This window comes from Grampus griseus, assembly GCF_964374135.1.
Source record: "Grampus griseus genome assembly, chromosome: 3".
Taxonomy (NCBI): Eukaryota; Metazoa; Chordata; class Mammalia; order Artiodactyla; family Delphinidae; genus Grampus; species Grampus griseus.
Window position 1 is genome coordinate 162,856,812 of NC_139019.1, and position 20,499 is coordinate 162,877,310.

The window sequence follows — 20,499 nt, forward strand, 5'->3', positions numbered from 1 at the left end:
TATACCAGTTCATGTTACCCTTTTTTTTAAATTTATTTATTATTTTTGGCTGCGTCAGGTCTTAGTTGTGGCATGCGGGATCTTTCATTGTGGTGTGCAGGGATTTTCGTTTAGGTGTGTGGGCTTCTCTGTAGTTGTGGCATGTGGGCTCCAGAGCGCGTGGGCTGTGTAGTTGTGGCATGCAGGTTTAGTTGCCCCGCGGCGTGTGGGATCTTACTTTCCTGACCAGGGATCGAACCTGCATACCCTGCATTGGAAAGCGGATTCTTTACTACTGGACCACCAGGTAAGTCCCTTCACCCTTTATTTTTAAAAAGTGAATATGAGGGCTTCCCTGGTGGCGCAGTGGTTGAGAGTCCGCCTGCCGATGCAGGGGACGTGGGTTCGTGCCCCGGTCCAGGAAGATCCCACATGCCGCGGAGCAGCTAGGCCCGTGAGCCATGGCCGCTGAGCCTGCGCGTCCGGAGCCTGTGCTCCGCAACGGGAGAGGCCACAACAGTGAGAGGCCCACGTACCGCAAAAAAAAAAAAAAAAAAAAAGTGAATATGAGGGTGAGATTATGTAACCAGTTCTTACAAAATAGACACTTGTCTTGCTACCAGTTTTTTTTTTTTTAACATCTTTATTGGGGTATAATTGCTTTACAATGGTGTGTTAGTTTCTGCTTTATAACAAAGTGAATCAGTTATACATATACATATGTTCCCATATCTCTTCCCTCTTGCGTCTCCCTCCCTCCCACCCTCCCTATCCCACCCCTCCAGGCTGTCACAAAGCACCGAGCCAATATCCCTGTGCCATGCGGCTGCTTCCCACTAGCTATCTACCTTACTACGTTTGTTAGTGTGTATATGTCCATGACTCTCTCTCGCCCTGTCACAGCTCACCCTTCCCCCTCCCCATAACCTCAAGTCCGTTTTCTAGGAGGTCTGCGTCTTTATTCCTGCCTTACCCCTAGGTTCTTCATGACATTTTTTTTTTTCTTAAATTCCATATATATGTGTTTGCTACCACTTTTTGCTACCAGAATCTGTGAATTAAAACTCAGGTTGCCACATCACAGGGCAAACATAGTAAAATTATGTTCTTCTCCAAACTTCATTAATTCCTTATTTATTTTGTCATCACATATATTCAAAAAAGAATGTACAAAGTGTTTTTTTATATAAATTTTATTTATTTTTTATTTTTGGCTATGTTGGGTCTTCGTTGCTGTGTGCGGGCTTTCTCTGGTTGCGGCAAGCAGGGGCTACTCTTCATTGTGGTGCACGGGCTTCTCATTGCGGTGGTTTCTCTTGTTGCAGAGCAAGGGCTCTAGGCGCCTGGGCTTCAGCAGTTGTGGCACGCAGGCTCTAGAGTGCAGGCTCAGTAGTTGTGGTTTTCGGGCTCTAGAGCGCAGGCTCAGTAGTTGTGGCTCATGGGCTTAGTTGTTTCGCAGCATGTGGGATCTTCCCGGACCAGGGCTCAAACCCGTGTCCCCTGCATTGGCAGGCGGATTCTTAACCACTGCGCCACCAGGGAAGCCCATACAAAATGTTTTATTGGAAGATCTAGTAATAATAACAATATAAACATCTTTGTAACCATCAAGATTCATAACTGGGCCTTCAGGCAGTTTTTAGAGTCTCATAATGTTCTTGCTCCCTTGCTCATCTCTGTGCTGCCCCATAGATGATCTCTGTTGATTGTTTAGTTATTCATACCTTTACCATCTATTCTTTTCACTACACAGTGTTGTTTTAGTTTTGTCTGTTTTGACCTTTCAGTAAATGAGTATTAATGAAATTACGGTCAAAATGTTTTTTGGTTGGTTCTTTGCAGAAGTATGTTTCATACACATCTAGGGTCTACAGGCCAGTCAAGGTACTCATCCATTGCAGTGGTTATAGGGTTCGGCTTTTTCCAGTTAAAAAAATTTTTTTTGGTCGTGCCACACAACTTATGGGATCTTACTTCCCCAACTAGGGATTGAACCTGGGCCCTTGGCAGTGAAATCACGGAGTCCTAACCACTGGACCTCCAGGGAATTCTCTCCAGTTTAATTTTTAATCTCCTTAAAAATACATTTTCTGTATTCTTGCATTAGTCTCCAAGAACATAAATCCTCTGGACATTAGAGAAAAATCGCTAAGCTGTAGATAGCGAGTTCGAATGTACAGGAAATGGCAGTGGAGTGCATCAGTTGATGCTTCCTCCATTCGTGCATAATTTACGTATTTGTCACCTATGGTCATCAACACTAGGGATTACTAAATTGACTAAATTTTTGTCCTAATCAGTGTGAAATGTAATCTGCTTGACATGTTGTTTCATTACTTCCTATTACCAATCAGACAGGTATTTTCTCATACATGATCTCGCATCTTCTGTTAAACATGTTTTGGTTATTTTCCCTTTTTTTTTCCCCCTTAACTATTGTGTCCGTTCATCTTACTTCGCACACTAACCCTTTAACATTGCATGTATTTTTTTCCACCTGTTGTTTGTCTTATAACTCCCTTAGTTTTAATATGTTTGAATTGGTCAGGCTCTTGCTTTAGAGCTTCTTCTTTTTTTGTTTTGGGGGGGGGGTTGTTTTAATTAATTTTTGTTTGTTGTTAGTCATCCATTTTATACATATCAGTGTATATATGTCAATCCTAGTCTCCCAGTTCATCACACCACAACCCCCATCCCTTACCGCTTTCCCCCCTTGGTGCCCATACGTTTTTTCTCTACTTCTGTGTCTCAATTTCTGCTAAGCAAACCAGTTCGTGTGTACCATTTTCTAGGTTCCACATATACGTGTTAATATACGATATTTGTTTTTCTCTTTCTGACTTACTTCACTCTGTATGATAGTCTCTAGATGCATCCACGTCTCTACAAATGACCCAATTTCATTCCTCTTTATGGCTGAGTAATATTCCATTATATATATGTACCACATCTTCTTTATCCATTCGTCTGTCGATGGGCATTTAGGTTGCTTCCATGACCTGGCTATTGTAAATAGTGCTGCAGTGAACATTGAGGTGCATGTGTCTTTTTGAATTATGGTTTTCTCAGGGTATATGCCCAGTAGTGGGATTGCTGGGTCATATGGTAATTCTATTTTTAGTTCTTGAAGGAACCTCCATATTGTTCTCCATAGTGGCTGTGTCAATTTACATTCCCACCAACAGGGCAAGAGGGTTCCCTTTTCTCCACACCCTCTCCAGCATTTGTTGTTTGTAGATTTTCTTATGATGCCCATTCTAACTGGTGTGAGGTGACACCTCATTGTAGTTTTGATTTGCATTTCTCTAATAATTAGTGATGTTGAGCAGCTTTTCATGTGCTTCTTGCCCATCTGTATGTCTTTGGAGAAATGTCTATTTAGGTCTTCTGCCCATTTTTGGATTGGGTGGTTAGTTTTTTTAACATTGAGCTGCATGAGCTGTTTATATATTTTGGAGATTAATCCTTTGTCAGATGATTTGTTTGCAAATATTTTCTCCCATTCTGAGGGTTGTCTTTTGGTCTTGTTTATGGTTTGCTTTGCTGTGCAAAAGCTTTTAAGTTTCATTAGGTCCCATTTGTTTATTTTTGTTTTTATTTCCATTACTCTAGGAGGTGAATCAAAAAAGGTCTTGCTGTGATTTATGTCAAAGAGTGTTCTTCCTATGTTTTCCTCTAAGAGTTTTGTAGTGTCCGGTCTTATATTTAGGTCTCTAATTCATTTTGAGTTTACTATTGTGTATGGTGTTAGGGAGTGTTCTAATTTCATTCTTTTACATGTACCTGTCCAGTTTTCCCAGCACCACTTATTGAAGAGGCTGTCTTTTCTCCACTGTATATCCTTGTTTCCTTTGTCATAGATTAGTTGACCATAGGTGCATGGGCTTTATCACTGGGCTTTCTACCCTGTTCCATTGATCTGTGTTTCTATTTTTGTGCCAGTACCATACTGTCTTGATTACTGTAGCTTTGTAGTACAGTCTGAAGTCAGCCTGATTCCTCCAGCTTCGTTTTTCTTTCTCAAGATTGCTTTGGCTGTTCGGGGTCTTTTGTGTTTCCATACAAATTGTGAATTTTTTTTGTTCTAGTTCTGTGAAAAATGTCATTGGTAATTTGATAGGGATTGCACAGAATCTGTAGATTGCTTTGGGTAGTATAGTCATTTTCACAATGTTGATTCTTCCAATCCAAGAACATGGTATATCTCTCCATCTGTTTGTATCATCTTTAATTTCTTTCATCAGTGTCTTATAGTTTTCTGCATACAGGTCTTTTGTCGCCTTAGGGAGGTTTATTTCTAGGTATTTTTTTTTTGTTGCAATGGTAAATGGGAGTGTTTCCTTAATTTCTCTTTCAGATTTTTCATCACTAGGGTATGGGAATGCAAGAGATTTCTGTGCATTAATTTTGTATCCTGCAGCTTTACCACATTTATTGATTAGTAGTTTTCTGGTGGCATCTTTAGGATTCTCTATGTATAGTATCATGTCATCTGCAAACAATGTCAGTTTTACTTTTTCTTTTCCAATTTGTATTCCTTTTATTCTCTGATTGCCATGGCTAGGACTTCCAAAACTATGTTTAATAATAGTGGTGAGAGTGGACATCCTTGTCTTGTTCCTGATCTTAGAGGAAATGCTTTTACTTTTTCACCATTAAGAATGATGTTTGTTGGGCTTCCCTGGTGGCACAGTGGTTGAGAGTCCGCCTGCCGATGCAGGGGACACAGGTTCGTGACCCGGTCTGGGAAGATCCCACATGCCGCGGAGCGGCTAGGCCCGTGAGCCATGGCTGCTGAGCCTGCGCGTCCACAGCCTGTGCTCCGCAATGGGAGAGGCCACAACAGTGAAAGGCCAGTGTACCGCAAAAAAAAAAAAAAATGATGTTTGCTTTGGGTTTGTCATATATGGCCTTTATTATGTTGCCCACTTTCTAGACAGTTTTTATCATAAATTGATGTTGAATTTTGTCAGAAGCTTTTTCTGCATCTATTGAGATGATCATATAGTTTTTATTCTTCAATTTGTTAATGTGGTGTATCATATTGATTGACTTGCGTATACTGAAGAATCCTTGCATCTCTGGGATAAATCTCACTTGATTCATGGTGTATGATCCTTTTTAATGTGTTGGATTCTGTTTGCTAGCATTTTGTTGAGGATTTTTACATCTATATTCATCAGTGATATTGGTCTGTAATTTTCTTTTTTTATAGTATCTTTGTCTGGTTTTGGTATCAGTGTGATGGTGGCCTCATAGAATGAGTTTGGGAGTTTTCCTTCCTCTGCAATTTTTTGGAAGAGTTTGAGAAGGATGGGTATTAGCCCTTCTCTAAATGTTTGATAGAATTCACCTGTGAAGCCATCTGATCCTGGACTTTTGTTGGAAGATATTTTTTTTTTTTTTTTTGTGGTACGGGGGCCTCTCACTGTTGTGGCCTCTCCCATCGCAGAACACAGGCTCCGGACGCGCAGGCTCAGCGGCCATGGCTCACGGGCCCAGCCGCTCCACGGCATGTGGGATCCTCCTGGACCAGGGCATGAACCCGTGTCTCCTGCATCAGCAGGCGGACTCTCAACCACTGTGCCACCAGGGAAGCCCTGTTGGAAGATTTTTAATCACAGTTTCAATTTCATTACTTGTGATTGGTCTGTTCATACTTTGTTTCTTCCTGGTTCAGTCTTGGAAGGTTATACCTTTCTAAGAATTTGTCCATTTCTTCCAGGTTGTCCGTTTTATAGGCATAGAGTTGCTTGTAGTAGTCTCTTAGGAAGGTTTGTATTTCTGCAGTGCTTGTTTTAACTTTTTTCCTTTCTAATTTTATTGATTTGAGTCCTCTCCCTCTTTTTTAAAAAAAATTTATTTTATTTATTTATTTTTGGCTGCTTTGGGTCTTCGTTGCTGCGTTGGGCTTTCTCTAGCTGCAGCGAGCAGGGGCTACTCTTCATGGCGGTGCATGAGCGTCTCATTGCAGTGGCTTCTCTTGTTATGGAGCATGGGCTCTAGGCGCCTGGGCCTCAGTAATTGTGGCACATGGGCCCAGCTGCTCCGCAGCATGTGGGATCTTCCCAGACCAGGGCTCGAACCCATGTCCCATGCATTGGCAGGTGGATTCTTAACCACTGCACCACCAGGGAATCCCTCCCTCTTTTCCTTGATGAGTCTGGCTGATGGTTTATCACTTTTGTTGATCTTCTCAAAGAACCAGGTTTTAGTTTTATTGATCTTTGCTATTGTTTTCTTTGTTTCTATTTCATTGATTTCTGCTGTGATCTTTATGATTTCTTTCCTTCTACTAACTTTGGATTTTGTTTGTTCTTCTTTCTCTAATTCCTTTAGGTGTAAGGTTAGATTGTTTATTTGAGATTTTTCTTGTTTCTTGAGGTAGGCTTGTATAGCTATAAACTTCCCTCTTAGAATTGCTTTTGCTGCATCCCATAGGTTTTGGGTCATCGTGTTTTCATTGTCATTTGTCTCTAGGTATTTTTTTGATTTTCTCTTTGATTTCTTTAGTGATCTCTTGGTTATTTAATAACGTTTAGCCTCCATGTGTTTGTGTTTTTTACATTTTTTTCTCTGTAATTGATTTCTAATCTCATAGTGTTGTGGTCAGAAAAGATGCTTGATATGATTTCAATTTTCTTAAATTTACTGAGGCTTTATTTGTGGACCTAAGATGTGATCTATCCTGGAGAATGTTCTGTGCGCACTTGAGAAGAAAGTGTAATCTACTGTTTTTGGATGGAATGTTCTATAAATATCAATTAAATCTATCTGGTCTATTGTGCCATTTAAAGCTTGTGTTTCCTTACTAATTTTCTGTTTGGATGATCTGTCCATTGGTGTAAGTGAGGTGTTAAAGTCCCCCACTATTACTGTGTTACTGTCAATTTCCTCTTCTAGAGCTGTTAGCAGTTGCCTTATGTATTGAGGTGCTCCTATGTTGGGTGAATATATAATTGTTACGTCTTCTTTTGGGATTGATCCCTTGATCATTATGTAGTGTCCTTCGTTGTCTTTCGTAACATTCTTTAAAGTCTATTTTATCTGATATGAGTATTGCTACTCCAGCTTTCTTTTGATTTCCATTTGCATGGAATATCTTTTTCCATCCCCTCATTTTCAGTCTGTATGTGTCCCTAGGTCTGAAGTGGGTCTCTTGTAGACAGCCTATATATGGGTCATGTTTTTGTATCCATTCAGCAAGCCTGTGTCTTTTGGTTGGAGCATTTAATCCATTCACGTTTATGGTAATTATCGATATGTATTTCCTATTACCATTTTCTTAATTGTTTTGGGTTTGTTATTGTAGGTCCTTTGCTTCTCTTGTGTTTCCCACTTAAGTTCCTTTAGCATCTGTTGTACAGCTGGTTTGGTGGTGCTAAGTTCTCTTAGCTTTTACTTGTCTCTAAAGCTTTTGATTTCTCCATCAAATGTGAGTGAGATCCTTGCTGGGTAATCTTGGTTGTAGGTTCTGCCCTTTCATTAAATATGTCATGCCACTCCCTTCTGGCTTGTAGAGTTTCTGCTGAGAAATCAGCTGTTAACTTTATGGGAGTTCCCTTGTATGTTTTTTGTCGTTTTTCCCTTGCTGCTTTCAATAATTTTTCTTTGTCTTTAATTTTTGCCAATTTGAATGGGACTCTGTGCTTCCTGGGCTTGGGTGGCTATTTCCTTTCCCATGTTAGGGAAGTTTTTGACTATAATCTCTTCAAATATTTTCTCAGGTCCTTTCTCTCTCTCTTCTCCTTCTGGGATCCCTATAATGCGAATGTTGTTGAGTTGAATGTTGTGCCAGAGGTCTCTTAGGCTGTCTTCATTTCTTTTCATTCTTTTTTCTTTATTCTGTTCTGCAGCAGTGAATTCCACCATTCTGTCTTCCAGGTCACTTACCCATTCTTCTGCCTCGGGTATTCTGCTATTGATTCCTTCTAGTGTATTTTTCATTTCAGTTATTGTATTGTTCATCTCTGTTAGTCTGTTCTTTAATTTTTCTAGATCTTTGTTAAACATTTCTTGCATCTTCTCCATCTTTGCCTCCATTCTTTTTCGGAGGTCCTGGATTGTCTTCACTATCATTCTGAATTCTTTTTCTGGAAGATAGCCTATCTCCATTTCATTTAGTTGTTTTTCTGGGGCTTTATCTTGTTCTTTCATCTGGTACATAGCTCTCTGCCTTTTCATCTTGTCTTTCTGTGAATATGGTTTTTGTTCCACAGGCTGCAGGATTGTAGTTCTTCTTGCTTCTAGGGCTTATTCCTCTTAAATGAGAAAGTTCTATTTTTGGATCAATGAAGCATTTACTTGTGATTTCTAGAAGTGTCCCAGTTTTTTCTTTCACGTTTCAATCTATAATGAATTGGCTATTGCCCATGGAATACAGGGGAATACAATGTTTTTCCCAGTTAGATAACATTTCGTTAGAGATGAGAGGTAACATCTTAGTGATGTTTGGGTTATTTCTAAAAACATCTTTTGTATTTTCATTTATCTCATTCTCCTTTAATGTTACCCAACAAAAATTTTAAATTTTTCCCATGAGGATCATTAAATATCTCGTTCATTCTTCTTTAGTACCGAATTAAATTTGTTCTGGAGGGAGCCAGATGCAAACTTCCAGATGGTCTTTCCTAGTGTAATCACATAGGAAGGGCTCAAGCCTACAAGCAGCGGGTTGTGACAACACATATAAAATAATTGTCTTCCAGAGAAGCTCATTAGAGCCTCAATACCCAGAGTGATTTTGGGGAGCAGATCACATAGGAACTCTGCCTAAGCATAATGAAAGTTCAGACGCTCATAATGAAAAGCGTTTATAATGTACCATAAACAGTTTAGACACACTGAGCCACTCTTATCAGGTTGGTGGGGTCACTCATAAATCCCAGTTCCCAGAGACCAACAAAGGACAAACATGGTGAGCAGGCATTCCTAAGAATCAGCGATCTCAGACTTGTTAGTAACTCTCTTCTGCACACTTCACAGTAGGACATTGTTTGTTAGGAGCAAGCGCTACAGATACACCATAGAAAGTGTAATTAGAGCTGATGCAAGCAGCTCAAGCAGGAAGTGGTTACTTCCTCACAAATTTAACAGCATCATGAACATGTGGAAATCATACATTTTTACTATGATCGCTTAAAATCTTACTGTTCTCTAATGGTAGGGTCCAGAGCACATTGGAAAAATTAGAGAAATGCTACACAAATAAATATTTCCATTTTAAGACCATCGATTCCTGTGAGAAAAACTTCTCAAGAACTGGGGATTTCTTTTCCTGTTCCTTAACTGAATAGATAAATTCTACCATTGTAATTACTGTGTGGGAACCTTTTCTCTGTCCCCTGCACGTGGACATCAGTAGGTTAGTGATCTTTTACAGAGACCAGCATTTAGGGAAGTTATGTGGTTCCTATGCCCAGACGTTGCGCTGTCATGTCCCTGTGCACCACATGGAGGCATGGAAATGAGAGAAGTGGAAAGGCAGCCTCTCAAGTGGCTGGTTGAGAATCACTGCCTCCTATAATTGGAGAAGATAAGTTTTATGTTTTTTAGAGGAAAGCACTGCTGGACCCTTTGTGTTTTATAATGATGGGCACGTTCACCATCAAACCATTGTGGTCTTCAGTGGACTCTGGTGCAAACTGCAATTCTTATTCAGTTCCCCAAGGTCAGCAAGGTCCAGGGTACACTGTTATGGTTTTGCCGGAAAATGCTCTTCTGGCATTTATCTTCTCAGTATATGCACATATATGTGGTAAAGATGGTGAGAAGCCACTCTGAATATAGGGGTTTTGTGGAGGTCTAAGTTGTCATGCCTTCTTTCTCATGCCTGAGTACTAACTTCAGAATAGCTTCCTAGCTTCATGAAATAGGACAGAGATAAAAAGGAGTAACTGAGTATCTGTCAAATATTTTTACAGGCAAGTTAAACTTAATACTTTTCCACAAGATTATTTTTATTCAGCCAGTTGCATCTGACTACTTCTGATAGCCTGGAGTACTTTAGGACAATATGGCCAGCTGGGCCTAGTGATAAGCTGGATTTCCACAGGTCTCCTGTCCTTGTCACGTTTGGTGATGGGAATGGAAGAAAAAGCTTCCAGTTCACTGTGTTTTTTTCCATTAAAACCTCATGCAAGGGGCTTCCCTGGTGGCACAGTCGTTAAGAATCCACCTGCCAATGCAGGGGACATGCGTTCAAGCCCCGGTCCAGGAAGATCCCACATGCCACAGAGCAGCTAAACCCATGCGCCACAACTACTCAAGCCCGCACACCTAGAGCCTCGTGCTCTGCAACAGGAGAAACCACCGCAACGAGAAGCCCACACACCACAACAAAGAGTAGCCCCCACTTGCCGCAACTAGAGAAAGCCCGCACGCAGCAATGAAGACCTGACACAGCCCAAAATTAAGTTATAAAAAAAAAAAACACCTCATGCAAATGTGATCCTGTGTTTCATGGAGTGCTATGTGATAGATATGGTGGGTATTAAAGGAGGTGGATTTTTCTTACGAGGAGTTGATGATCTGGAAATACTTCTTTCATTTGGAGTTCACATTTCTCCAGCGTGCTCTGGATCCTACTGTTAGAGAATGATAAGACTTAAGTGATCATAGTAAAAATGATTTCCATGTGTACATGATGCTGTTGAATGTGAGGAAGTGGTCATATAGAGAATAAGGATTTTGATGATCAAGTCACAGAATAAATATTTCAATAACAGCATCATATGTGAACTTCTTGTGAATGGACTACAGATTCCCACTACTGTCCATCTCACCCATCTTCCTGTACACATATTTGTGATGTTTTAGGACCCAGTGGCCTTTGAGGATGTGGCTGTGAACTTTACCTTGGAGGAGTGGGCTCTGCTGGGGCCTTCACAGAAGAAACTCTACAGAGATGTGATGCGGGAAACCTTGAGGAACCTGGCCTCAATAGGTAAGGATGATGACATTCCTTCACTTAATCAATTAGAGAACAAGTGTTTCCTGCCCATCAGTGTTGTTCTAAGATGTGGAATGGGGAAAGGGAATACTTTGGTAAGTAAATCATAGTTTGAGGTCATCATAGACCTGTGAAATAATAATTTTCCTATAATTTATTGATCTTTTTGGTTGGCATTTCAGGGGAAAAATGGGAAGACCATAACACTGAAGATCAGTACAAAAACCAGGGAAGAAATCTGAGGTGAGTTGCACTCACAGTTTAAAGCAGTGTCCCACAAGAGAATCTTCTTATGTCATGAAATTTAGAAACAAGTAGACACAAAAGGGCCCAGCTTCAAATTTATTTATTCTCAGAAAATTTTTACCAAAAAAATGTTTTCTTAACTGTGTCATGGATGTTCATTGTTTCCCAAATAGTTTACTTTAAAACATATTCAGAGACTGCATATAGGAATATCACTATGATAATAGCAATGGTTGAGCTTTCTTGTAGAGCATTCAGTATATTCACTTTCAAACTTACATGGTGCAGAAAAACCTAATACTTTCCCGATAAATGATAAAAATGTAATACTAATATTTACTGTAAAATCATTAACAAAGAAATCATTAACAGTGTGCTTCTAATTTTTTTTTAACAGAAGCCATACATTACGGAGATGCTGTGAAAGTGAAGAAGGTAGTCAGTGTGGCGAAAATATCAGCCTTATTCCAAATTTTAATCTGAACAAGAATTCTACTGCAGTAAAACCATGGGAGTGCAGTGTGTGTGGAAAAGTCCTCATGAGTCGTTCATCCTTTAATAGGCACGTTAGATCTCACACTGCACCCAAACCATCCAGGTATCAGGAATGTGGAAAGAAGCCTTATAAATGTAAGGTATGTGGAAAAGCCTTCAGTTATCTCCAGCCTTTTCAGAAACATGAAAGTAATCATAGTATAGAGAAATCCTATAAATGTAAGGAATGTGGGAAATCATTTAGATATCGCCAATCTGTTCGAAAACATGAACGGACTCACACTGGAGAAAAACCCTATCAATGTAAACAATGTGGGAAAGCCTTTCGATATCATCAAACCTTTCAAACACATGAAAGAACTCACACAGGGGAGAAACCGTATGAATGTAAGCAATGTGGTAAAGCCCTCAGTTGTCCAAGTTCCTTTCGAAGTCATGAAAGGACTCATACTGGAGAAAAACCCTATGAATGTAAAAAGTGTAGTAAAGCCTTCAGTTGTCCCAGTTCTCTTCGAAAACATGAGAGAACTCATACAGGAGAGAAACCTTATGACTGTAAGGAATGTGGGAAAGCCTTCATTTCTCTTGGAAGCTTTCAAAGACACATGATAACACATACTGGAGTTGGACCTTATAAATGTAAAGAATGTGGAAAAGCATTCAATTGTCCCAGTTCATATAGAATACATGAAAGATCTCACACTGGAGAAAAACCCTATGAATGTAAGCAGTGTGGTAGAGCCTTCAGTTGTTCCAGTTCCTTTCGAACACATGAAAGAACTCACACTGGAGAGAAACCTTATCAATGTAAGGAATGTGGAAAAGCCTTCCACTGGCTCACCACTTTTCAAGTCCATGTGAGAACTCACACTGGTGAAAAACCCTATATATGTAAGCAGTGTGGTAAAGCCCTCAGTTGTCCCACTTCATTTCGAAGACATGAACGGACTCACACTGCAGAGAAACCCTACGAATGTAAGCAATGTGGGAAAACCTTCAGTTCTCCTTTAGGTTTGCAAATACATGAAAGAACTCACACTGGAGAGAAACCCTATAAATGTGAGAAATGTGGGAAAGCATTTGTTTCTCTCACAAGCTTTCGAAGACACATGATGACGCACACTGGAGATGGACCTTATAAATGTAAGGAATGTGGGAAAGCATTTAATTGTCCTAGTTCATTTCGAATACATGAAAGAACTCACACAGGAGAGAAACCCTATGAATGTAAAATATGTGGTAAAGCCTTCAGTTGTTCCAGTTATGTTCAAGTACATGAAAGAACTCATACTGGAGAGAAGCCCTATGAATGCAAGGAATGTGGGAAAGCCTTCATTTACCGCACAACCTTTCGAGGTCACATGAGAATGCACACTGGTGAGAAACCGTATAAGTGTAAAGACTGTGGGAAAGCCTTTAGTCGACCCAGTTCATACAGAAGCCATGAAAGAATTCACACTGGAGAGAAACTTCTTGAATGTAAGCATTGTGGGAAAGCCTTTAATTGGCCCACATCCTTACATAAACATGTCATGAGAATGCACACTGGATATAAGTGATAAATACAAGAGTTTCCTATTTTAACAAATACTGGGCTGGCCAAAAAGTTCATTCGGGATTTTCCGTAACATCTTACAGAAGAATGAACTTTCTGGCCAACCCAATACATTCAAAGTCATATGAAAACTCTACTGGAGAGAAATGCTATAACATGTAAATAATATGGGAAAGCCTGATGTAGATTAATTCATATATAATGCTCCAAAAAATTCATAACATGAAACGTTTTAAAAGTTAAAAATATATCTTTATCAGTGGCTTATTCTGAAACTCAGTCTCTAATTATGGATTCTACTTGTTAATTTTGCAAATGAACACGACACTGAGTTGAAACAATTCTGTAAGTACTCTTTAAGCAATAGTATATAAGCTTAGTAGGTAGTATTTTTCCTTAAATTAGCTTATAGAATTTTTGTCTTTCCATTTTGAAATCTGTTGGATCCATGAGTGAACTGGAATATAATTGTAATGTGCCAATATTATATAATGTGCCAAAAATATATAATTTTTGTTGTTCTGTAAGTAAAGGGGGCATGGACTAATGACACTCTGGTAGTTGTTGGGATTTTCCTATTGGCTTCATGTGGCAGGTACTGGATATTTCTTACCCATTGTAAATATGCCTCTTTTATTAGAAAAACTTTTCTCTTGTCAGAAGAGCCTTCTTCCATTTTTTCCTTGCTAATAAATAGTTGGCATAAATTTGTAATTATGTGAAGTTTAACACAGAGTATAATCTCATTTGACTTAGTATTTACATCTTTTCTCTTTGTCATTTTCTCTTTACTCTTTGTCATTCCATCTGACTGTGATTTGGGGAAGAGACTTTAAGACACCCATGTTGACATCAACTGCATACTTAAAGCAACCTTACATTGTTTACAAGTGCAATTATTTTAAATTCGTAGCTACAATATCTTTGCACTGAAGCAACATTTTTCCCCCACCAATGCATTAAAAATTCTCCTACATTATTCTGATATCACCAGTTAGTGTCTCTTTACCCATAATTCAATTAGAATAATTATATCACTGAAGTCAACTAGTGGTATTACCATCCCTTCATTCATATTGAGCACCTACTATGTGCCTGTGCTGTAAATACAACAGTGATCATAACTGATGTGGTTACTGCTCTCACATTGCAAGTCTGTGAGATTAAATATAAACATCACATTTCTAGCTACTTTTTAAAGTGTTATTAACATTTAAGTTCTGATTCATTTTTGTAATAACCTTGTATGTTAATGGACCAGTAAGTCTTTATATTTGCAAAAAGAAAAGAGACCTACCTGTTACAGGACACTAAAATGTAGAATTGGAGATGCTCTCCTGGAATGTGTTGTTAACATGGGTAATATGTTGTGACCTACATTTTCTAGAACCTGTTCTTTTCATGGTTCCATGTTAGAATTCACCACTAGCCTCCCTTGCATGACACTTGGAAGGCAAAGTGAAGAAGGCCTTAGTTCTTGAGCCACACAGGAGTTTCACATATACCTGGTTCTAAACCATTTTCCTGATTCTTTGCCCTGCCAGTCCAAAGTAGGCTCATTACCACCAGCTACATGACTTCCATTTTCTCAGACCTGTTGGTTTCCACAGATACCTCCACAAGTTCCACAGCAAAGATCCCTCACAGTTTGGATTTTCCTGCAAGTCCTCATGTGTCCACCAGGCAACAAATTTAGACTGCTGTGATTGAGAACGTTTTGTGAAGCACTGACTCACCTCTTCTCTATATTGTATTTGTATAAGGTCTAATTTGTGTAGTAAACACATTGTTCTGTTGATATTGCTAGTGACTGTGTGTTCTTGATTCCACTATAGCAGCTACAGTGGTGCAGTCAGAAGAAAGCATGTGGTCCTGTAGTGAGTTCCTCTACTGCACTGTGCAGTGACTTCTGTGGCCCAATCCTTCCATGTGAGAATTAGCACCTTCCTCTTATCGGATAGATTATGGATATTTCCAATCACTCACAATTGAACTTAATTTCTCAGTACATTTTCAGTTATGACTGATTGTATGTGATTGAAAACAATGGTTTTTTTTGGTCAAATGCTTCTCTTTCAAAAAATCTTGTATACTAACAAATATTATCTTTTCTATTTCCTAATAGGATATATTGAAACATCCCATTGCAATTGTAGATTTTTAGATCAAGTTTGTGGTTTTTTTCAAGGTAATCATTATACACTTTGATTCAGTATTACCATGTATATTCTTCCTCAGGCAAATTTTTTTTTCATAGTTAGAATTTTTGTCATGAAACGGATTTCTCATTTGTTCTTAATTAAAAGCTTAAATCATGGTTTTGTTACTGCCTTCTTGCCAAAAACTGCCAGGTTCACACTTGTATTCAAATAGAGGGGCGTGGGGGAGGGATAAATTGGGTGACTGGGGTTGACATATACACACTACTGTATATAAAATAGATAACTAATGAGAACCTACTGTATAGCACAGGGAACTCTACTCAATACTCTGTAATGGCCTATATGGGAAAAGAATCTAAAGAGTAAATGTATGTATAATTCACTCACTTTGTTGTACACCTAAAACTAACACAACATTGTACATAACTATACTCCAATAAAAATTTTTTTTGAAAAATGGATCAGAAAAAGCAATGTAAAAACAACAACAACAACTAGAGGGGCATAACGAATCATCATAATAAGGATGAACACAAACCATAAATGATAATGGGTCATATCAGTAAGAGACTGTCCAAAAGGTCTTACAGGATTTGGACTTGTGTTAGGTATTACCTCCTTTTCCAGTCAACTGAGGCTTTATGAGTTTAGGTAAATTGTCAAGAACACAAACCTGGCAAGGGACAAAGACAGGGTTACTATTCCAAGCAAGGCTTTCTTGCTCAGAAGCTACTCTTGATGCTAATTTTTCAGCATCCCTCTTCTACTAGGCACTGTAGACTCAAATCATACACAATTTAGCATAAATAGGGCACTACACACTCTGGATATATAGGTGTGAAACAAGTTCTTCAAGTCCTGGCTCTTATATTTTTGTGGGAAGAGGTGACTAACAAATAGCACAATCTGGGTTTATAAGATGGAAATAAGAGCTTTGAGGAAAGTAAACAATGCTATGACGTAATAGGGAGACTGGAATTGTGTGTCTGTGGCAGGTCAGGGCCTCATGAGTGAGGATGTCATCACTGATCACTTTTTATTTACACCATCTTGCATCTTAAACACTATTTGAGGAACTGCTTGGGTGCAGATATAAGAAGTGGGGAGCAATACAGACATCCCTGCATTCCTGGGATCAACCATAATGGTTTCCCCATAAAGATGTAGACATGGTTCATCTTCATCTTCGCCACAGTTGAAAGTTTTATTGCATGTAATAGTAATCATGAGTTTGGACATGGATTATCCAAGACTTGAGACTCCCCATTCCCATTACTTTGGGCCATGAGTAGTTTTGGTGTTTATGTTTGTATTTAACATCATTTGAAAAGATTTAAATTGCCTTTTAGGGACTTCCCTGGCAGTCCAGTGGTTAAGACTCTGAGCTTCCAATGCAGGGGATGCAGGTTCGATCCCTGGTCAGGGAACTAAGATCCCACATGACATTGGGCACGGCCAAAAATTGTAAAAAAATAAACTGCCTTTTATATTTCCATTATAATTTTGCTGCTACACAGAAGGAGTGACACCATGAAGCCTTTCTGGTCCTCCAAGTTTGAGGAAGGGTTCTGGTCATCTGCACACTTGTAGCCAGTCATGGGTTTTCCTGTGAGTGATATCTCTGCAAGTCCAACATGAAACACTAAAAAGAGCTACGGATGTTTAGGGGGCAGTCATCCAAGGAATAAGTGAAGTGAGCTGCAGACAGACGGCTATCCTCTTCAGTAATATCCCAAGTTAGTGGGAAAGGAGGTACGTCTGACATCCTCAAAATGGAAAGTTTTTAATGCCTTTTATAAGAAGAGAACTGGAAGCTTTTTGTTTCAATGGTCCACAGAGTTACAAAGCCCATTTTGCTGTTCATAGGTGTTATTCCCATAGTTTTAGACCTCCAGCACATGTTATGAAAAGGGAGGGAGGGCTTCCCTGGTGGTGCAGTGGTTAAGAATCCACCTGCCAACTCAGGGGACATGGGTTCAAGCCCTGGTCAGGGAAGATCCCACATGCCACAGAGCAACTAAGCCCGTGTGCCACAACTACTGAGCCTGTGCTCTAGAGCCCATGCTCCGCAACAAGAGAAGCCACCGCAATGAGAAGCCCGCTCACTGCAACGAAGAGTAGCTCCTGCTCACCACAACTAGAGAAAAAGCCCACATGCAGCAACGAAGACCCAATGCAACCAAAAATAAATAAAAATTTAAAAAATAAATTTATTTTTTAAAAAAAGGGAGGGGGACGGATTACCAGCTTTGTGTTTCATTAAAGAGCAAAAGAAGTCTAAACTTCCTCCATGTTTTCAGTACTAACTTATGTCTTCTCTGCATGGTATAGATGTAATTTCATAATTATTTCTCAGTTGCTCTGCCCCTTCCCCAAGTATTCCTCCCATCTTTTTTTTTTTTTTTTTTTGGCCACACCTTGCAGCATGTGAGATCTTGGTTCCCCGACCACACATCCAACCTGTGCTGCCTGAAGTGGAAGCACAGAGTCTTTTTTGGCCTCCTGTGTTACAAATGAAAGTCAGACACAGGGAGAACAGGGTCTTACCAAACTCAGAGCTCATAATAATGGAATCTCAGCTTAAAGGCCTAATGTGTGCCACCACCCCTACTAGGCACTGTCAAAATTGTTATGCCCAGGAGAACAGTGCACAATTGTGCACTTTTACAAATGGAATCAAAGTTTACAAACAGGGCTCACATGACGACATGGTGTTCTATTGATATTGCATTCTGGAAAAGGCAGAGGCAAACATATAGGGACCTAAAATAGATCAGTGATTAAAGGTGGACAGAGTTAGTACAAATGGGCACCATAGGGGTGTTCTTTGGGGGTAATAGAGTATTCTCCATCTTTTGGAAGTAGTATTAGTATAAATTTGTGAAAACTTATAAATATGCTTAACAATAGTATGAAGAATTGAAGACCTGGAGAGGAAGGACTTAGTGCCCAACAAGCCTTTCTTGCAATCCCATCTTTATTAGGAAATGTCCTCTAGGGCTGCACCTGCCCACTGCCTACACACACAACTGGAGAGAAGTGAAAGGGCTCCCAGGATCTGCCTTTGACTTTAAGTCAGATTCTTCAGGCAGATCTCTGGGAAGGCAGGGGTCTAAAACAAAGGTTTACCCCACAGTTCTCCCCAAGTGGGCTCTGCCTGGGGACATACTGTTTCCTGGGCATCGGTATCATGTCTTCCAGGGCCATCTTGAGGGTATTTCTAGTTCTGAGTCCCACCTGAAACCTACTGTGTCTGCTGGGTGGGAAGCATCTATAGAAATCCAGGTCTGTCCCACTCGAAAATTTCTCTGCAGCAACGCCAGGTGGCTGTGAGCTGACAGGGCGGAACAAGCAGTGACAGAAATCATGTCATGGGGCACAACCCGCCCCCATGCTCAGTGGCCATTCTTCCCTGAGGTCAAGAGATTTTTTTTCTTCTGGGCCAATGGAGAAAGCACCACAAGTGCCTGCCGGAGACAAGTGCTCCCGGTCTGCGCCCCAGTGTCTGAGGAGGGGCGCTCGTCCAGGGCGTTTTTTTCTTATACCACAGAGCCTTGCTTTTCTGGATGCTCCCCCTGTGGTTGACTCCCTACTTTGCAGTCTACAGGATATGAGAGACACCCACCAGAGGACACCTGGAGTCTACCCCAAACCAGTGATATGTACAAGCAGGGACCCTCTGAGCTTCACCTATTTCTTGGTATCCTTCAGGTGCTTTGCCGTGTGGATGAAAGGCTCTTGGTGCTGCAGCCAGGAGTCACTGCTGTGCCTCTGACGTGGGAGAGCCAACTTCAGGACACTGGTCCACAGGAGACCTCCCAGCTCCACATAATTTCAAACGGCAAAAATCTCCCAGAGATCTCCATCTCAACACCAAACCCAGCTCCACTCAACGACCAGCAAGATACAGTGCTGGACACCCTTTGCCAAACAACTAGCAAGACAGGAAAACAACCCAACCCATTAGCAGAGAGGCTGCCTAAAATCATAATAAGGCCACAGACACCCCAAAACACACCACCAGATGTGGACCTGCCCACCAGAAACACAAGATCCAGCCTCATCCACCAGAAAAAAGGCACTACTCCCCTCCACCAGAAAGCCTACACAACCTACTGAACCAAACTTAGCCACTAGGGGCAGACACCAAAAACAACAGGAACTAAGAACCTGCAGCCTGCAAAAAGGAGACACCAAACACAGTAAAATAAGCAAAATAAGAAGACAGAAAAACAGAAAGCAGATAAAGGAGCAAGATAAAAAAAAAACCACCAGACCTAACAAATGAAGAGGAAATATGCAGTCTACCTGAAAAAGAATTCAGAATAATGATAGTAAAGATGATCCAAAATCTTGGAAATAGAATAGACAAAATGCAAGAAACATTTAACAAGGACCTAGAAGAACTAAAGAGGAAACAATCAACAATGAACAACACAATAAATGAAATTAAAAATACTCTAGAAGGGCGCAGTGGTGGCGCAGTGGTTGGGAGTCCGCCTGCCAATGCAGGGGACACGGGTTCGTGCGCCGGTCCGGGAAGATTCCACGTGCTCCAGAGCGGCTGGGTCCATGGGCCATGGCCGCTGGGCCTGCGCGTCCAGAGCCTGTGATCTGCAGCAGGAGAGGCCACAACAGTGAGAGGCCCGCATAACACACACAAAAAAAAACTCTAGAAAGGATCAATAGCAGAATAACTGAGGCAGAAGAACGGATAAGTGACATGGAAGATAAAACAGTGGAAATTACTGCAGAGCAGAATAAAGAAAAAAGAATGAAAAGAACTGAGGAGAGTCTCAGACCTCCGGGACAACATTAAACGCACCAACATTCGAATTATAGGGGTCCCAGAAGAAGAAGAGAAAAAGAAAGGGACTGAGAAAATATTTGAAGAGATTATAGTTGAAAACTTTCCTAATATGGGAAAGGAAATAGTTCATCAAGTCCAGGAAGCACAGAGAGTCCCATACAGGATAAATCCAAGGAGAAACATGCCAAGACACATATTAACCAAACTATCAAAAATTAAATACAAAGAAAACATATTAAAAGCAGCAAGGGAAAAACAACAAATAACACACAAGGGAATCCCCATAAGGTTAACAGCTGAT

The 20,499-nt window shown here is 40.2% G+C and overlaps 1 protein-coding gene across 1 annotated transcript in view; it reads left to right on the plus strand.

Annotated features, from left to right (window-relative positions):
- Positions 1 to 20,499, plus strand: part of LOC309819963 (uncharacterized protein) — a gene marked incomplete at its 3' end in the record, with an annotated part of 91,147 nt that overhangs the window by 35,136 nt on the left and 35,512 nt on the right. The window contains exons 3-5 of the mRNA XM_082650392.1: positions 10,798 to 10,924; positions 11,113 to 11,173; positions 11,574 to 12,294. Coding sequence (XP_082506518.1) covers positions 10,798 to 10,924; positions 11,113 to 11,173; positions 11,574 to 12,294 — 909 coding nt within the window. The remainder of the gene's footprint in view (positions 1 to 10,797; positions 10,925 to 11,112; positions 11,174 to 11,573; positions 12,295 to 20,499) is intronic.